Raw genomic sequence first — 14,594 nt, forward strand, 5'->3', positions numbered from 1 at the left:
AGTGTTCTGAAGATCCAACCCGAAAGCGTGCCAGTGCTGTTTCTTCTTCCCTCGTCAGTTTCTTCCTTATGTTTTGTTGGAAAGTGGTTGCCCGTGATACCAAACCTATGAGTGTTCTCATGGACTTCTTCCGACCTAAGCACTACGTTCGCATAAGCAATGATGTTGGGGATCCATGTGTCTTGCAACTGTGGTAAATCTGCGGCCTTTTTGGCCATGTCATCGCAAACCTCGCTCCGTTTCACGCCACAATGGCCGAACACAAATTGTAGTCGGATACGCACCTTCCTTCTCTGAACTTGAAGCAGAAGCCTCCATAGTCGTCTCAGAATTGGATCCGTTACGGCTAGGGGGCCTATCTGCAGTGCTGTTAACATTGACAGCGAGTCAGAGAAGATGGACAACCTGCTCGGTGTGCTTCTGTAAGCCGGAAGCCATTTCAGCAGCCGTTGCAGTCCTATCTCTAATGCTACGCATTCCGCTCGGTAACTGCATGAGAGTTCCCCTGCTCCGGTTTTGGGTGCGCAAATCAGCGTGTTGTTTCTATAGAGCAGGACAGCTGCTCCGGACTTCTCACCGAGGGACACGGATCCATCAGTCCACAATTCGTAGTGCTCTAGTCACGGCGGCTCCTTCCCCCTCCGTGCAAAATTCCGTTCAATCCACTTTTCGGAAGCCTCCCTTTTGACATCTTCAGGGTCATCAGCGCACACAGGCTTTATCTGCGTGTGAAATATCGGTCGGCAGCTGTGGCGAAGTGCCGATGTCTCTAGTGGGTGCTCGCGTGGCTCAATGCGGAGGTGGGGATAGGACCGCATGATGCGGGAATGTAGGGCTCTGACTGGGTGTTTGCTGTGGTATACTTCCTCAGCACTGCGCCGCAAACATCCGCCTCGTGACTCACACATCAGTATGAATTTCATGCTGTGCACAAGAGTGGCCGTCTTGAGTAGCAGGAGGTTTGATTCCAGCAGAGAGTCCTCTTTGCGCGTCCCATGCGGTATGCCAGCTATGATGTGACTGGCTTTGTGTTGCGCTGCTGCAAGGAGGTCGCGACTTCGTTCCGAAGCGTCCCAGTACCATACCTCAATGCCATACATGGTGTGTGCCTGTACGAGTGCTAGATAAAAAGCTCTCAGTACTTGTCGTCTTGGCCCCCATGTAGAAGCTGAGATGGCTGCTATCTGCAGTAGTCTGAAGTCCATCTTGCGTCTCGTTTCGGCTGCATGTGTTGCCATCCCATGCAGACGCTGGGATGTTACTCCTAGAAGCTTCGGTGTCCTGTCAGCTCCTATTCTTTCGCCGTCCAGTTGTAATGTAAGGGGGTGGCGCTCTATACACCCGAAGAGTGTGCACTTTGTTTTCGCTACGTTGACAGACATGAAGTACTCTTTTGACCACTGTAACACCACGTTGAGGCCGCATTGTAGTGTGTGGTTGATGACATCCCTCTCTGTGTGCCTCGCAAGTGGCGTTAGGTCGTCTGCAAAGAATCCGTGCTGCAGTAACGGCACTTCTGCAAGGCGCTGGTTCAACGAGTTCATGACAATAATGAACATGATTGGGCCAAGGACAGTTCCTTGTGGCACTCCTCGCTCAAATGTTCTGCTGCTGGAAAGCTTCTCCTTGAATCTCACTCTGCCAGTTCGGTTACTCAGAAATGATACGCACCACTTCACAATGTGGGGTGATACCTTCATTCTGTGTATTTCCCTCGCAATTTTGTCGTGGTCTACTGTATCAAATGCCTTCTCGTAGTCAACGAATACAGCACCCGTACGATATTGGTGCGTGGAGCGGCAGAGGGCAGCGCGGACGTGCAGGAGTTGTTCGAGCGTTGAGCATCCGGGGCGAAAGCCTGATTGCTGCGGTACCAGCTGGGACTCAACAGTGTCTCTAAGCCTCACGGAAATTATGGGCTCCATGACTTTGCAGAGACAGCTCGTGAGCGTCACATGCCTGTAAGAATCGAGGTCCTCCGCCTTTTTTCCGGCCTTCAGGATGGGGATGATAACACCGGTCTTCCATGCAGGCGGCACGACTCCCGTTCGTAGGCTCTCATTGAATAGCCTCAGAACAACATTCAGCGCTGTTCTACCGAGATGTTGCAGTACCTCGTTGTATAAGCAATCAGGTCCGGCTGCGGATCCACTCGGTAGCAGTTTGATCGATCTCCGTAGTTCAGCCATCGTGATGGGACTAAACTCACTCGCTATCGTCTTTATTGGTGCCGGTGGGTGTGAGTCGGGGTGCCTTCTTTCGCGGGACGAGTACAGTTTAATGAACCTCTCAGCTTGACGGTAGTCCGTGATGGCCGCGTTATCAACAAGTACAGCCGGTGTGGTTAGTGGTCGTGGCGCATATACCTTCTTGACAATGTGGCAACTGCAGCGGTCTGACACCGCAAGTCTGGAGCATAGCGTGCTCCATCTCTTCTTTGTGGTACGGTCCAGGATCTGCTTACGCGTGGCTACCAACTTTTCCCTTCGGTAGGAGGGTCCGCATCCAGCGATCTATTCATCGAGTTTCGCGAGCTCAGGTGTCCAATGTGGTGGCGTTGCTCTGCAGCCACGGGGGACGGAGACCTTCGTCGCAATGCGGATGGCGGAGCTCAATTTCTGTTCCAGAGTGTTGATGTTCTTCTCTCTACCAATTTTCCTGCAGATCTCGTCAACCTTGAGACGGAAATTCCTCCAGTCAGCTTTTAGCCATGCGTACATGGGCTTTCGAAGCCGCGGGCAACTCAGTGCATCTGTGTCGTCTCCAACGATAACGTCGAAAAGTATGTGATGGTGATCGCTATCGGGAGAACACAGCGATGTCCACGTGTACACTGTGCAATTCCTTGACAGCGTCACATCAGGGGTGGACTCCCCGTGGTGGCGCGCGTACCTGGTGCACTCACCAGTGTTACAGACCAGAAGCTGGTTGTCAATGCACCACTGTGTGAGGGTTTCATCCTTGGTATTTGGTGGACTCGCGCGATCCCATGCCAACGCGTGTGCGTTAGCGTCTGCACCGATGAGCTGGGCACCGTCAGTCGTCAGAAGCGTATCTAAGTCAGTTGCCGTGAAGGTGTGTTTTGGTGGGATGTATGCCGACGTGACAGTCAGCGCCGTTCCACGTGCAAGGTGAATTGTTGCATGCACTTGTTCAATGCGACCAACAACGGCCATACCGGTCTCGACTGGTCGGTCCTCCCTCACTAGTATTGATACACCTCATCCTTTGCAGTTACGAGCTATTCCGTGATGTTGGTAGCCAGCAACGCTAACGCAAGCTGCTTCTCCAGGCGTCATCCTTGTCTCGCTCAACAGACAAAAGGCGATCCGCTCATCAACAAGGGTTTTGCGGAGTGCTAATCTCTTTCCTTGAGATAGCCCGGCGCAGTTCCACTGCGTCCCGCGCAACGACGGGCCGGGATTCTCTTCCACATCACCGGACAGCAGCATCTTAGTGCGGATGATACTGCTGATGGCACGCTGGCACGTGCCCAGGGACCGATAAATGAAAAACGGTGTCCCAGCAAGACGCTGCTGATCACTGTGCTGTATGACGCTATAGCCGGAGCAAAGCAGTGTTCCCCATGAAAGGAACGCTGCTGGCTCTTGGCTTCCCCCGATGAGACGGGGTACTGGACCCTGGCACAACATTGATGTGGCCGGCATCGCCAGGGGCATTGTGAGAATTAATCCCACGCCGACCACCCCTTGCTTGGAATGCGTCTCTTCAGGGTCCCTCGGCACGTTTTTTTTTTGTGGCTCCCCATTCCGTCGCGTTACTCAGTAAGTGGTGATATAACTGTAGTCACTTTAGATGCCTCCATATAGCTGCGCGTTTTTCTTCGGTACTTTTTGGTTGGCACGCTTATCTTCTGCCTGTTTCACTGCACTGCGAGAATCTGCGTGCTTTGTTGTAATTTTTGTACGCCACCCTCTGTCAATGCGATTGTTCCTAAAGTGTGGAGAGGCTTCGTTGCACGTGTGTCGTGCGAACGCTCAGTGCAACAACGCGCCTGAAAAGTCTTTCATGCTTCTAGACTTTGGTGATCCTATACAGGGGGTTTGCTCCAGTTCTGCTTCCGTATTATTATTATTATTATGATCATTTGTTGTGCCCTCTCTTTTGAATGTCGTTTCTTCATCATCTTGTCCTCGTTTCCTCGTAGTTCACAGTGTCTGCGGGCAGTTCCTGTCGACTCAAACGGCTACGTTGGAACTGACGTGCGTTCCGCACGTATTTAACGTCATGTAAGTCATTGGCACTTGTGCCATAGTCTCCTTCTCGTCGGTGAGGAAATTGAATGCTGTGCCCGTCTAGTGTGGCAGCCGTAGGGTGGCCCTGTTGTGACGTCGTATGTTGTTTACAACTGCTCTTTATGAGCCGCAACTGGAGTTCTTGAACCTCCGAGGGCTTGTGCGCTGTGGTGGCGACATAAAGAGGAGACCAAATTTCGCTCGGGGTTCAGTGTAGTTACCGTGTTCCAATGCAGCATCTCTGCTTGCAAATGGGGGAAAAGAACATGCGCCTCGTTTTTTCTCTCGCTCCGCACTAAAGCATGAGGTGCTCTGACACCGGTGCCGTGCTATCCCTTTGTGCTTCTGCTTCCCTGAGCTATGCCCAGCTGCCTTTCCATCTCGAGTTTTTGGCACTGAAGCAGACTTTCGCAAACCCTACAGCGTGCATGGCTTCCGCGCACCCATGCATAGCTATGCATTTTGTAGGGCTAGCGTTTCACTGTTCCTAGCTTGTCACCCCAACTCCTTTTCCAGGGTCTAAACTAGGACGCGGGCGCGTGTTTGTTTTGATTTATGTGAGTGTTCGGGAGTGTCTGACGGAGGTTGCGTTGACGCGACGTGACATACTCCAAGTCAATGCTTTCAGGTTTTGATTCCCTTTATTATCTAACCATGGAACCCGGGGAGGGAGGGGGGGGGGGCGCGTTTTGTCCCGCAACGATCGTGGAGCGGTAAAAAGCAAGGCGCTGCCATGGCGCCGCTGCGGGAGTACGCCGTTGCGCGCTGTCTGGCACGCTCGTGGCGAATAGCGCGCGCTCATGAGCGCGTGAGGCCTTCTATTGTTCTGGCACCCCGCTACGCTGATACCAGCTGAATTCCGGGTGAGGAGCACCCATCAGCATGTCAAATGCTGCGGCGAGGTGGTGGGGAAAGTCTCTCCAGTTGGGGCTCCATCAGTTACAAGCTACCCGCTTACAGCGGCTGACTCCGTATAGAAAAGTATCACTGCGTTTCCGCGCCGCGTTGGAAGCGTTGCCAACAGACGTGGAGACGTCAAGTCTCTCCCAGATTCAGACAAAAAATCGAAAAAAAGAACAGCCAGGCTAAAAAAAAAATAAATTGGCACATTAATGGATAGGAGATAAATGCCGTCAACAATACACTCCATGTTAAACATTTCCTTCTCCACCCAGAAGAGGTGGGTAAAATACCAGCGTTGCCCCTAACGACCCTATATGGGGGTGGCACCAACCGTGCAGTTGAAACCAATATCAACTTGATGGGAAGCGCCTTCCCTGAAATCGATATCTTAAATAGTAAAAGGCTGTCGAGGCCGTACACGAGACTTACCAACGCAGCTAGTGTTGTCTCGTTTTATTCCATGTCTCCCATCAATGCGAGATGTTCACATATGACATTCGATGCCATACTATTGACCGGTGGACGGTGCGAGATTGCATCACCACAGCCCTTCCCTCAATAAGTACACCAAATCCAATACAAACAAGATAATGAAGCACACCTTGCCTTTCCACATCACGACCGATAGCGTTTGGTACCCAGTTTTCTTTCGATATAGCGAATTAAAGAAAGTAGCACCATCGTTGACCAGCACAAAACGATCAGGAAGTTACAAAGACCGAATCAACTAAACAGCCCCAAAACGACAAAGTTCCTTATTTTCACATACAGCACAACCCAAAGAAAAGCACCCCTACTACGTTTCCAGGAGCAGCAGAGGTTTGTTGCCGCCTACCGCTGTCAAAAGCATTCCATGTTATAATTTGTTTGCCGCGCTTGGTCTCGTGATGCTGAGCGATTGTGCCTGTGTTTGGGGTTTCACCCCCTCTTGTCACGCCTTCCGCGGTTGGTGTGATTCCATTTGTGTTTGTTTCATGTGTTTTGTTTCCCTCACTACATTGTGTGGTGAGGTTTGCTACTCTTATGATGAGTGCGCCTTGTGCTGCGTGCGTGTGTAGTGCTCATTTACCACTTACTGCTTTCCCTTAACCTATTTCTGGATGAAAGAGACTTTACTCTTGTTTTTACCCACGTTCAAGCCGACACGGATAACAATGGCCACCTGCCCTAAACACCTGTTCGGGAAGTACCATCTAAAGAGTTTTAATGGCAAAAGCGCCTTGGAGGGCGAACTGGCCGGTGTGACACTGGAGCTTGGTGAAGAAGACGGTCGTGTCACAGTACGCGCGAAGGCGGGAAATGCGATGAATGGTGTGTTGAAGTATGAAGGTGGGATGCTCACCGGTCCCTTGATGTCTACAATGATGATGCCTCCCCCTGCTGTCTTGAAAGTAGAACGCACCCTCGTGTCCGGTTTTTCCAGCGGTATGCATGCGCTCCGTGAAGGCTCTTCTCTTACGCTTTCGCATAAGACAGACACGATGGTGTTTGAGGCCGTGGAGTAAACTTGTTTCTCGACATGCAGTTACCCTTTTATTTTCCACTTGTGTTGCCACTACACTTTCGTGTTTGTGGTCGGTGTTAGCGAACACTACCTTTGTTTACCACTTAGTGTTATTTATTTTTGAAATCGGGTTATTATTTTTATTTTTTTTCCAGGGTGTAGATATTTGAACCCTAATAAACGTCAACGTTTTGTTAATTTATACAGGGGTACGTGTTTTTTTATTTGTTATCGAGGTATAGGCCATCTGTCATGGTGACTACTGGACATTTTCGCTTCCTCTTTGCTGGATGCTCCCTGAATACTCAACGTAACAGTATGAAGAAAAGTGAGATGGTAGGCGGGGAATAAGTGTATGTAAGGAGTATATATTGTACGGACATCGGTAGTGGTGATGATGTTAAGATTCTCTCTCTTAAAGGTTATATCTTTGTATCAACTGATTCGGTACATAAGATCAGATTTTAAATACTATCTTCTATTTATTATTTGTTATTGAGTGTGATAATTAAAATGTAAGGGCAAATTATCTAACTGCTTATGATCAGTTGATTAGGTAGCAAGTAGTTTAGATAGTATCTTATATTTAGGAGGTGAGGTGTCCATCTGTAGTAATGGAAGAAATTGTTTGTAAGGATCCACAGCAGTGCAGATAAAACAAATATCGAAGTATATATATATATATATATATGTATAGAAATGTTTGGCTCAGCGACAGAGATACAATATTCTGCAGAACTAAGATATGGGATATTTCATCACTACACTACCATGAACAGATTATCGATGTGTATCCAACAAGGTGGGCGCGTGCGACTCCTTCAAGCATTCCATGTTATAATTTGTTTGCCGCGCTTGGTCTCGTGATGCTGAGCGATTGTGCCTGTGTTTGGGGTTTCACCCCCTCTTGTCACGCCTTCCGCGGTTGGTGTGATTCCATTTGTGTTTGTTTCATGTGTTTTGTTTCCCTCACTACATTGTGTGGTGAGGTTTGCTACTCTTATGATGAGTGCGCCTTGTGCTGCGTGCGTGTGTAGTGCTCATTTACCACTTACTGCTTTCCCTTAACCTATTTCTGGATGAAAGAGACTTTACTCTTGTTTTTACCCACGTTCAAGCCGACACGGATAACAATGGCCACCTGCCCTAAACACCTGTTCGGGAAGTACCATCTAAAGAGTTTTAATGGCAAAAGCGCCTTGGAGGGCGAACTGGCCGGTGTGACACTGGAGCTTGGTGAAGAAGACGGTCGTGTCACAGTACGCGCGAAGGCGGGAAATGCGATGAGTGGTGTGTTGAAGTATGAAGGTGGGATGCTCACCGGGGTCTTGATATCCACTATTATGCTCTCGCCCCTTGCTTTGATGGAGGTGGAGAGTGCTTTCAGTTCTGGATTTTCCAGCGGTATGCATGCGCTCCGTGAAGGCTCTTCTCTTACGCTTTCGCATAAGACAGACACGATGGTGTTTGAGGCCGTGGAGTAAAGGTGATGGGCATACGTTAGTGTGTGTTTTGTTTATACGGTGATGTAAAAAATGACTTAAATTTTCATCTTTTTTTCGGTAATATTTTAGGTGCATATTCAACTCTTTGAATTTCTAATGGCGGTACTATTAGTATTATTTTTTAAAAATACTTTCCTTGTTCACGAATATGTGATATCTACTGATTCGTATGAGCACTTTTGTTTTTTTATGCGTCTTCCTGTCTTCGCTAGCGTTTTGTTGTTGATGTATTTCTTGATTTGCTTTTCGTTTCTTTCTTTATGCTCTATACCTTTTTTTTGCCTTTCCCTTGTATCCGCATATTCTCGTCCTCTGGTCTCTACTCCGCCATATTTATTCATGTAGTGCATGTAGTACTGGTTTGCATCCCGTGGAAACCTCTGCTTTTGTGTAGCACCCGCGATTTATGGCATCAGACAATGAGTCCACTGTCGAGGTGAGGGAGGCTCGTGACACCGAGGAGTACGATGCGCAGGCTGCTGCTCGTGGGCTGTGTGACAAGGCATGTGACATAAAGAGCCTTCTACATGGGCACGTTGAGTCGACGCGTGCCCTCGAAAGGGTTGTTGGGGAATTTTGCACTCGCGACATCGCTGAAGAGGATGCCTTCCGGAAAATCTCTCTCGACGTTATGCATGCCGAAATGCGGGCGCTACGGGACCTTCACTACGTTGCATTTTCCCAGCGGTGGGCAGAGGTAGAAAAGGGCTCCGCTGCAGAGGAGGTCACCAGCCTACCTTCAGCGGATAGGAGTGTTGGAAGTTGCGTGTCCCACCTTCTGGCCTCGCTTTGTGAGGGAAAGCCTGATGCAACTTTTAGCCTTTCAGAGTATTTTGGTGTCGCTGACGTGCTTATGGAATGGCGCTCGTTAACTCCAGCATCACAGGAACAGTTGGATATTCTTCTTCTGTCAATAACCAGGAGCGTGGAGGACATTTCATCATGTGTCCTGCTGCTGAATGGGGTTTTATATACGCCATCTGATTCATTTGATTGTTGTGAACTCACTCGACGGGAGCTCACCGCGATAATTGGAAGTGGGGGACCCGCTTCCGCGGAAGAGGCACTTGTTGGATGGCTTAATTTTATTGTGAGACGCTCGTTACTCAACCAGACCCTTCTCCAGAGGCTGATGAGTTCGACCATCGAGTTTCGGAGAAGTGATCTTTGCCTACAGGGCGACGGCGCAGACGTGCTGGTTGTAGTCGACCACAGGCGGTTGTTGAACTCCGCTGTCTTTCGTGGGTTTTTCTTTTCTGGGGAGTTGCGTGGTGTAGAGGCTATTGGGGCGCAGGTGAACTTGATGTCAGTATTATTTGCAGGCAACGGCAGCGGAGATCAGCTTGACATAGAGAAGTGTATCGCCGACATTTTCCGCGCTTTATGGGAGCAGCAGGAACTGCTTTCATGTAAGTGGAAGAACGTTACTGTGACCCTCGCTGTTCAAGCCAGGAAGGACGTCGGAGCCGGCGCTCAAACCAAGTTGATGGACTTCGTTGTGCTCGATCTTCGCCCCCTGTCGCCGAACATTCCTTTTCAGTGGCACTTTACATGGGGCGAGGTCTGTGCACTAGGCCAGCTCAGTACGAATGACGGAGATAGAGCACGACCCCTGGACATTCCTGTTTTCAAGACGACTCGTGTAGCTGTAGCCTCTCTGGGGCCTTATGATAAACTTTCACGCATAATGTTCCCTTCGATTAACGAGTATTTACGTCTTACGCGGAAAGAGCCACCATCTGTAGCCCCAGTCGCCTACGCTGTCGTCGTGGCGGCGCTTGTCGTCGGGGGATTTATTGTTGGAAGCTGCATACTCGGTTCCCGGCGAAGACGATGAGCAATATCCGCCTCTGCTTTTTTCTGTTCATCTTGTTTTATTGACTTTAGAGCCATATTTAGGCTCCGCTATGCGTCCTTGTTGGTTAGAGGTTTAGTATTGTTGTACCTGACTCTGTGACTGATGGTGGGTGCCGCACCGTATCTGCGGCATGGGGTGCTTGCGTGAGTGAGGATCCACACTTATTTGACCGCTGTTTGCTATGAAATGTTTCCCTCCTTTCCTACTTGTAGCCAAGTTAATATTGCATGATGGATATTACTGCGTTGTGCGGAAACTATCGGTTGTGTGAGATTGACGGAAAGACGTGCTCCGAGGAAGTGTTTATTGCTCTAGAGGCGTCTGGTGGTGGTGTTGAGGTTGTTGCCATGGTGGGCAACACCCTGTGCGGGCGCGCTTGTGTGAATGGGGACAGGATTAGTGCGAACCTTACTAGCACTATGAGGCAGGTGGAAGAAGAGATGATGAGGATTGAAAGCCTGCTGACATGCGAGTTCAAGGCCGGGTTTACCTGTGAGCAGAGTGACATCATACTGACGCTGACTGGAGAGCAGAGTGTCTTCACATTGGAGCGTGATGTATTATGTGATATAAAGTTTGGTGAGTATACCCTCTGTGAGTTCAATGGGGAACCCGTGGCTTCGGACGAGATGGTGCTCACCCTCCTCCCCGCTGTGGTAGATGGTGCCCTTGTGATTGCACAGTTCAAAAACTCTCTCCGCGGGGAGCTGGAGCTTCGCAATGGTCGTCTCCGCGGCGTTATTGCGTCGACGATGTGCGAGGTGGATGGTTCTTTGAAGTGCGCGGAGGAAGCGTTTTTGTCAGCTACCAGGGGTGATGGCATAAAAGTGTGCTCTGACGACCACCGGCTTGTGCTTAAGGACGACCACAATGCGTTCGTTTATGTGCTGCGTCCAGCAATTCCAGAGAACCTTGTGAGCGAGTACTTACTGAAGAGCTTCAACGGCGAGTCTGTAGAGGCTGAGAGGCGTGTGATGTTCCGCTTTTCCCAATCAGCTGACGGTGTCGGTACGGATGTTGTGGCGAGTGTTGCCAATACGATCAGGGGGAAGGTAAGGGTGGATGACGGAAAGTTAAAATCGAAGGTGATGTCATCACGAAGGAAAGGGAATGAGTCGGAGATGCGATTTGAGAATGCTCTGAAGGAAGGGTTCAAGGCTGGGTTTTCGTGGTCTCTGGACGACACGGTGCTGACACTTGAGTGCGACGGGAACCGCCTCATCTTCGTGAAAGTTGCCGCTGTGCCGTGCGAAAATGGTAGGCCGGGGTATATTGGTGATAAGGTTTCAAGATGCTTTAAGGCCCACGACGATGCTCGAGTGTACCGTATCATCAACACTGTGGAATCGAAGTGGGCATTTTACAATGACACGACCGAATACAATTTTAATGTGTCAGTGACTTTTGGGCGGAAATCAAAGGTACGCGGTCTGGCCAACACGTCAATTGAGACAAATGAGGAAGGCTTGACGGTTGCCAGCGTGTCAGTCGCCCCTGGTGCGACGGAGATGTTCGTTGCTGGGGATGTAAACGGGTACAAGTGCTCCTATGACGCAGTGCACCAGTAGCCGACATTGCGTTGAGTGTTGATCCGGATGTAAGATACACATATGTATGCGGAGGTGGGCGCGTGCGACTCCTTCAAGCATTCCATGTTATAATTTGTTTGCCGCGCTTGGTCTCGTGATGCTGAGCGATTGTGCCTGTGTTTGGGGTTTCACCCCCTCTTGTCACGCCTTCCGCGGTTGGTGTGATTCCATTTGTGTTTGTTTCATGTGTTTTGTTTCCCTCACTACATTGTGTGGTGAGGTTTGCTACTCTTATGATGAGTGCGCCTTGTGCTGCGTGCGTGTGTAGTGCTCATTTACCACTTACTGCTTTCCCTTAACCTATTTCTGGATGAAAGAGACTTTACTCTTGTTTTTACCCACGTTCAAGCCGACACGGATAACAATGGCCACCTGCCCTAAACACCTGTTCGGGAAGTACCATCTAAAGAGTTTTAATGGCAAAAGCGCCTTGGAGGGCGAACTGGCCGGTGTGACACTGGAGCTTGGTGAAGAAGACGGTCGTGTCACAGTACGCGCGAAGGCGGGAAATGCGATGAGTGGTGTGTTGAAGTATGAAGGTGGGATGCTCACCGGTCCCTTGATGTCCACAAGAATGATGCCGCCCCCTGCTTTGATGGAGGTGGAGAGTGCTTTCAGTTCTGGATTTTCCAGCGGTATGCATGCGCTCCGTGAAGGCTCTTCTCTTACGCTTTCGCATAAGACAGACACGATGGTGTTTGAGGCCGTGGAGTAAACTTGTTTCTCGACATGCAGTTACCCTTTTATTTTCCACTTGTGTTGCCACTACACTTTCGTGTTTGTGGTCGGTGTTAGCGAACACTACCTTTGTTTACCACTTAGTGTTATTTATTTTTGAAATCGGGTTATTATTTTTATTTTTTTTCCAGGGTGTAGATATTTGAACCCTAATAAACGTCAACGTTTTGTTAATTTATACAGGGGTACGTGTTTTTTTATTTGTTATCGAGGTATAGGCCATCTGTCATGGTGACTACTGGACATTTTCGCTTCCTCTTTGCTGGATGCTCCCTGAATACTCAACGTAATAGTATGAAGAAAAGTGAGATGGTAGGCGGGGAATAAGTATGAGCGAAAACCATTAGTTATTGTGGTTATATATATTTATATATTTATTGTTTTTGTCTGTGTCTACCTTTTTTTTCCACAAAGAAATAATATATATTTTTTCGCCTCTTGTTTTTGGTAATTTGTAAGTTGCTACTTTATTAGATATTTGGGAAGTAAATATTTTGATGAACACCGCGTCAACTGTTCCGAGGAAGGGGGCGCAGCGTAGCCAGTTCCATCGAGTGCGAGCTCAGGAACATGTTCGCTATGTTGAAAAGACATGCGAGTTGCTTGATTCGAAAAAGCAAGGAACTGAGTCGAGGGTACCGTGTATTTCTTTTTTTGTTCCGAGCTTAGTTTCTTTGTGTGCTGACACAATCGCAGCTAACTTCGAGGTGATTCCTGAAGTGGATGCTTTGGCTGATAGCTATCCTGAGTTGTACGAAATGGTTATTGAGAGGCTGTCGACGGAGTTACCACTGAAGGTAAGCGTTCAGCGCGTTCATTGTGAGAAGTTTTGGCGTCGGTGCAGCGAGTCTCGGTGGTCGTTTGGGCAGTTAAGTGAAGGAACTCGGGGAAAACTTGTGGGCGGCACCTACCGTGGGTGGAAGCAGTTCTTCCTGGAGCGTCTTCTCAGAGATTTTTTGATGGGTTTAAAGACTGCAAAACCTTCAGAAAATGATGAGCAGCAGCTTTTAGAACTTTGTAACATTGGCAGAGACTATATTTACTCACTGGAGCTGCCCTGCCAAACTGCTCACCTAGACGTGTATGGAATGATTTTATCGCGCCTGCCCCATGTTTTGAACTTAAGCCTCACTTACAGCGTGAATAATGTTGAGGTAGGCTTCGAATGGGATATGATCGGTTTTACAGAGGATGATGCTCTCTCTATACGTTATGTTCTCCGAAGGTACACACCCCTTGTTTCCTTGCGATTACCGAACAACCGCATTGACAGTTCCCTATTAAAGGGTATAATCAGCGGTATCGTGCAAAATACGTCGATTAAGGTGCTTGACTTCTCATTCAACCGTATTGATGATGAGGGCGCTAAGAGCCTTGCGCTGCTTCTGTGTAAGGAGGATCTTCCTCTTGAGGAGCTCTATTTGAATGACAACGGTATCCGTGGGGAAGGCGCTGCCGCCATCGCTGATGCTTTGACTCTAAACAAGAGGTTACGTTTGTTGAACCTGCGTCTTAACCGTATTCCTGATGATGTTGGTGGTGTAGCCCTTGTCGCCGGCCTTGCGTCACATAGTGCACTGGAGGCGCTCGACATTTCACATAATCTTTTAGGTGAGGCCACCGCAAGGGCGTTGGCGGAAATCCTGCCGAGTCAGAACTCTCTTCTATCATTGAACATCGCTGGTAACAGGGATCTTGGCGTCAACACAGGCGAATTGCTGCTGAAGGGACTGAAGGAGAACAAATCGCTCCGTTTTTTTGACTCGCGAGGCAGCGGATTATCACTAGAACACGTTGCTGCGATGGAAAGACAAATTCGGTCGGTGGTACAATCAGAAAAAATGAACGATATTCAAGCAAGAGACAAAAAGAGTCGTGAAATAATACACCGAGAGGTGGAGGAGAAATTATCAAAGATTGTCAGTGTTCGGTAGGATTCATTTTTCATTATGTGATCCCCTCATGTCGCGGTGTTTTCAGGTTGTCTTGGTAAGTGTGATTGCAAGCAGCGGAAGGCATGTGATCTTTTCGTCCAGGGCGAGGGAAAACCTACTGAACTTAGTCGAATTTTTCATTGATGTAAACTAGAGCGGCCCGGCACGTTCTTTCCCACTTCTTAGAGAGATTCATGCATTAGTTTTTGAAGGAGGTGGTTTTGTGCATGCCTGTGGGTGCATTGCGTAACCATTCCTTTTAGCAAAACTAGAATGGGAAACATTATTTCTTCTTATCATCTACTTG

General features: G+C 48.9%; 10 protein-coding genes across 10 annotated transcripts; 7 read left to right on the forward strand and 3 right to left on the reverse strand.

Moving 5' to 3' along the window:
• Positions 1-620: 620 nt before the first annotated feature.
• TbgDal_V3110 (hypothetical protein, unlikely) lies at positions 621-2,189 on the reverse strand (the record flags this gene model as incomplete). Its single annotated transcript, XM_011775158.1, has 1 exon — positions 621-2,189. One exon carries the CDS (start codon positions 2,187-2,189, stop codon positions 621-623), a length of 1,569 nt encoding a protein of 522 aa, XP_011773460.1.
• A 324-nt stretch (positions 2,190-2,513) lies between these two features.
• TbgDal_V3120 (hypothetical protein, unlikely) lies at positions 2,514-3,176 on the reverse strand (the record flags this gene model as incomplete). The annotated part of the gene is made up of 1 exon (XM_011775159.1): positions 2,514-3,176. One exon carries the CDS (start codon positions 3,174-3,176, stop codon positions 2,514-2,516), a length of 663 nt encoding a protein of 220 aa, XP_011773461.1.
• Positions 3,177-3,221: 45 nt separating this feature from the next.
• TbgDal_V3130 (hypothetical protein, unlikely) lies at positions 3,222-3,680 on the reverse strand (the record flags this gene model as incomplete). Its single annotated transcript, XM_011775160.1, has 1 exon — positions 3,222-3,680. One exon carries the CDS (start codon positions 3,678-3,680, stop codon positions 3,222-3,224), a length of 459 nt encoding a protein of 152 aa, XP_011773462.1.
• Positions 3,681-6,259: 2,579 nt separating this feature from the next.
• TbgDal_V3140 (hypothetical protein, conserved) lies at positions 6,260-6,664 on the forward strand (the record flags this gene model as incomplete). Its single annotated transcript, XM_011775161.1, has 1 exon — positions 6,260-6,664. One exon carries the CDS (start codon positions 6,260-6,262, stop codon positions 6,662-6,664), a length of 405 nt encoding a protein of 134 aa, XP_011773463.1.
• A 688-nt stretch (positions 6,665-7,352) lies between these two features.
• TbgDal_V3150 (hypothetical protein, unlikely) lies at positions 7,353-7,700 on the forward strand (the record flags this gene model as incomplete). The annotated part of the gene is made up of 1 exon (XM_011775162.1): positions 7,353-7,700. The coding sequence occupies one exon, from the start codon at positions 7,353-7,355 to the stop codon at positions 7,698-7,700; it is 348 nt and encodes a 115-aa protein (XP_011773464.1).
• Positions 7,701-7,742: 42 nt separating this feature from the next.
• TbgDal_V3160 (hypothetical protein, conserved) lies at positions 7,743-8,147 on the forward strand (the record flags this gene model as incomplete). The annotated part of the gene is made up of 1 exon (XM_011775163.1): positions 7,743-8,147. The coding sequence occupies one exon, from the start codon at positions 7,743-7,745 to the stop codon at positions 8,145-8,147; it is 405 nt and encodes a 134-aa protein (XP_011773465.1).
• A 427-nt stretch (positions 8,148-8,574) lies between these two features.
• TbgDal_V3170 (hypothetical protein, conserved) lies at positions 8,575-10,005 on the forward strand (the record flags this gene model as incomplete). Its single annotated transcript, XM_011775164.1, has 1 exon — positions 8,575-10,005. One exon carries the CDS (start codon positions 8,575-8,577, stop codon positions 10,003-10,005), a length of 1,431 nt encoding a protein of 476 aa, XP_011773466.1.
• A 248-nt stretch (positions 10,006-10,253) lies between these two features.
• On the forward strand, positions 10,254-11,594 carry TbgDal_V3180 (hypothetical protein, conserved; the record flags this gene model as incomplete). Its single annotated transcript, XM_011775165.1, has 1 exon — positions 10,254-11,594. One exon carries the CDS (start codon positions 10,254-10,256, stop codon positions 11,592-11,594), a length of 1,341 nt encoding a protein of 446 aa, XP_011773467.1.
• A 331-nt stretch (positions 11,595-11,925) lies between these two features.
• Positions 11,926-12,330, forward strand: TbgDal_V3190 (hypothetical protein, conserved; the record flags this gene model as incomplete). Its single annotated transcript, XM_011775166.1, has 1 exon — positions 11,926-12,330. One exon carries the CDS (start codon positions 11,926-11,928, stop codon positions 12,328-12,330), a length of 405 nt encoding a protein of 134 aa, XP_011773468.1.
• Positions 12,331-12,850: 520 nt separating this feature from the next.
• On the forward strand, positions 12,851-14,287 carry TbgDal_V3200 (hypothetical protein, conserved; the record flags this gene model as incomplete). Its single annotated transcript, XM_011775167.1, has 1 exon — positions 12,851-14,287. The coding sequence occupies one exon, from the start codon at positions 12,851-12,853 to the stop codon at positions 14,285-14,287; it is 1,437 nt and encodes a 478-aa protein (XP_011773469.1).
• Between the last annotated feature and the right edge of the window lie 307 nt (positions 14,288-14,594).

This window comes from Trypanosoma brucei, chromosome 5, assembly GCF_000210295.1.
Source record: "Trypanosoma brucei gambiense DAL972 chromosome 5, complete sequence".
Taxonomy (NCBI): domain Eukaryota; phylum Euglenozoa; class Kinetoplastea; order Trypanosomatida; family Trypanosomatidae; genus Trypanosoma; species Trypanosoma brucei.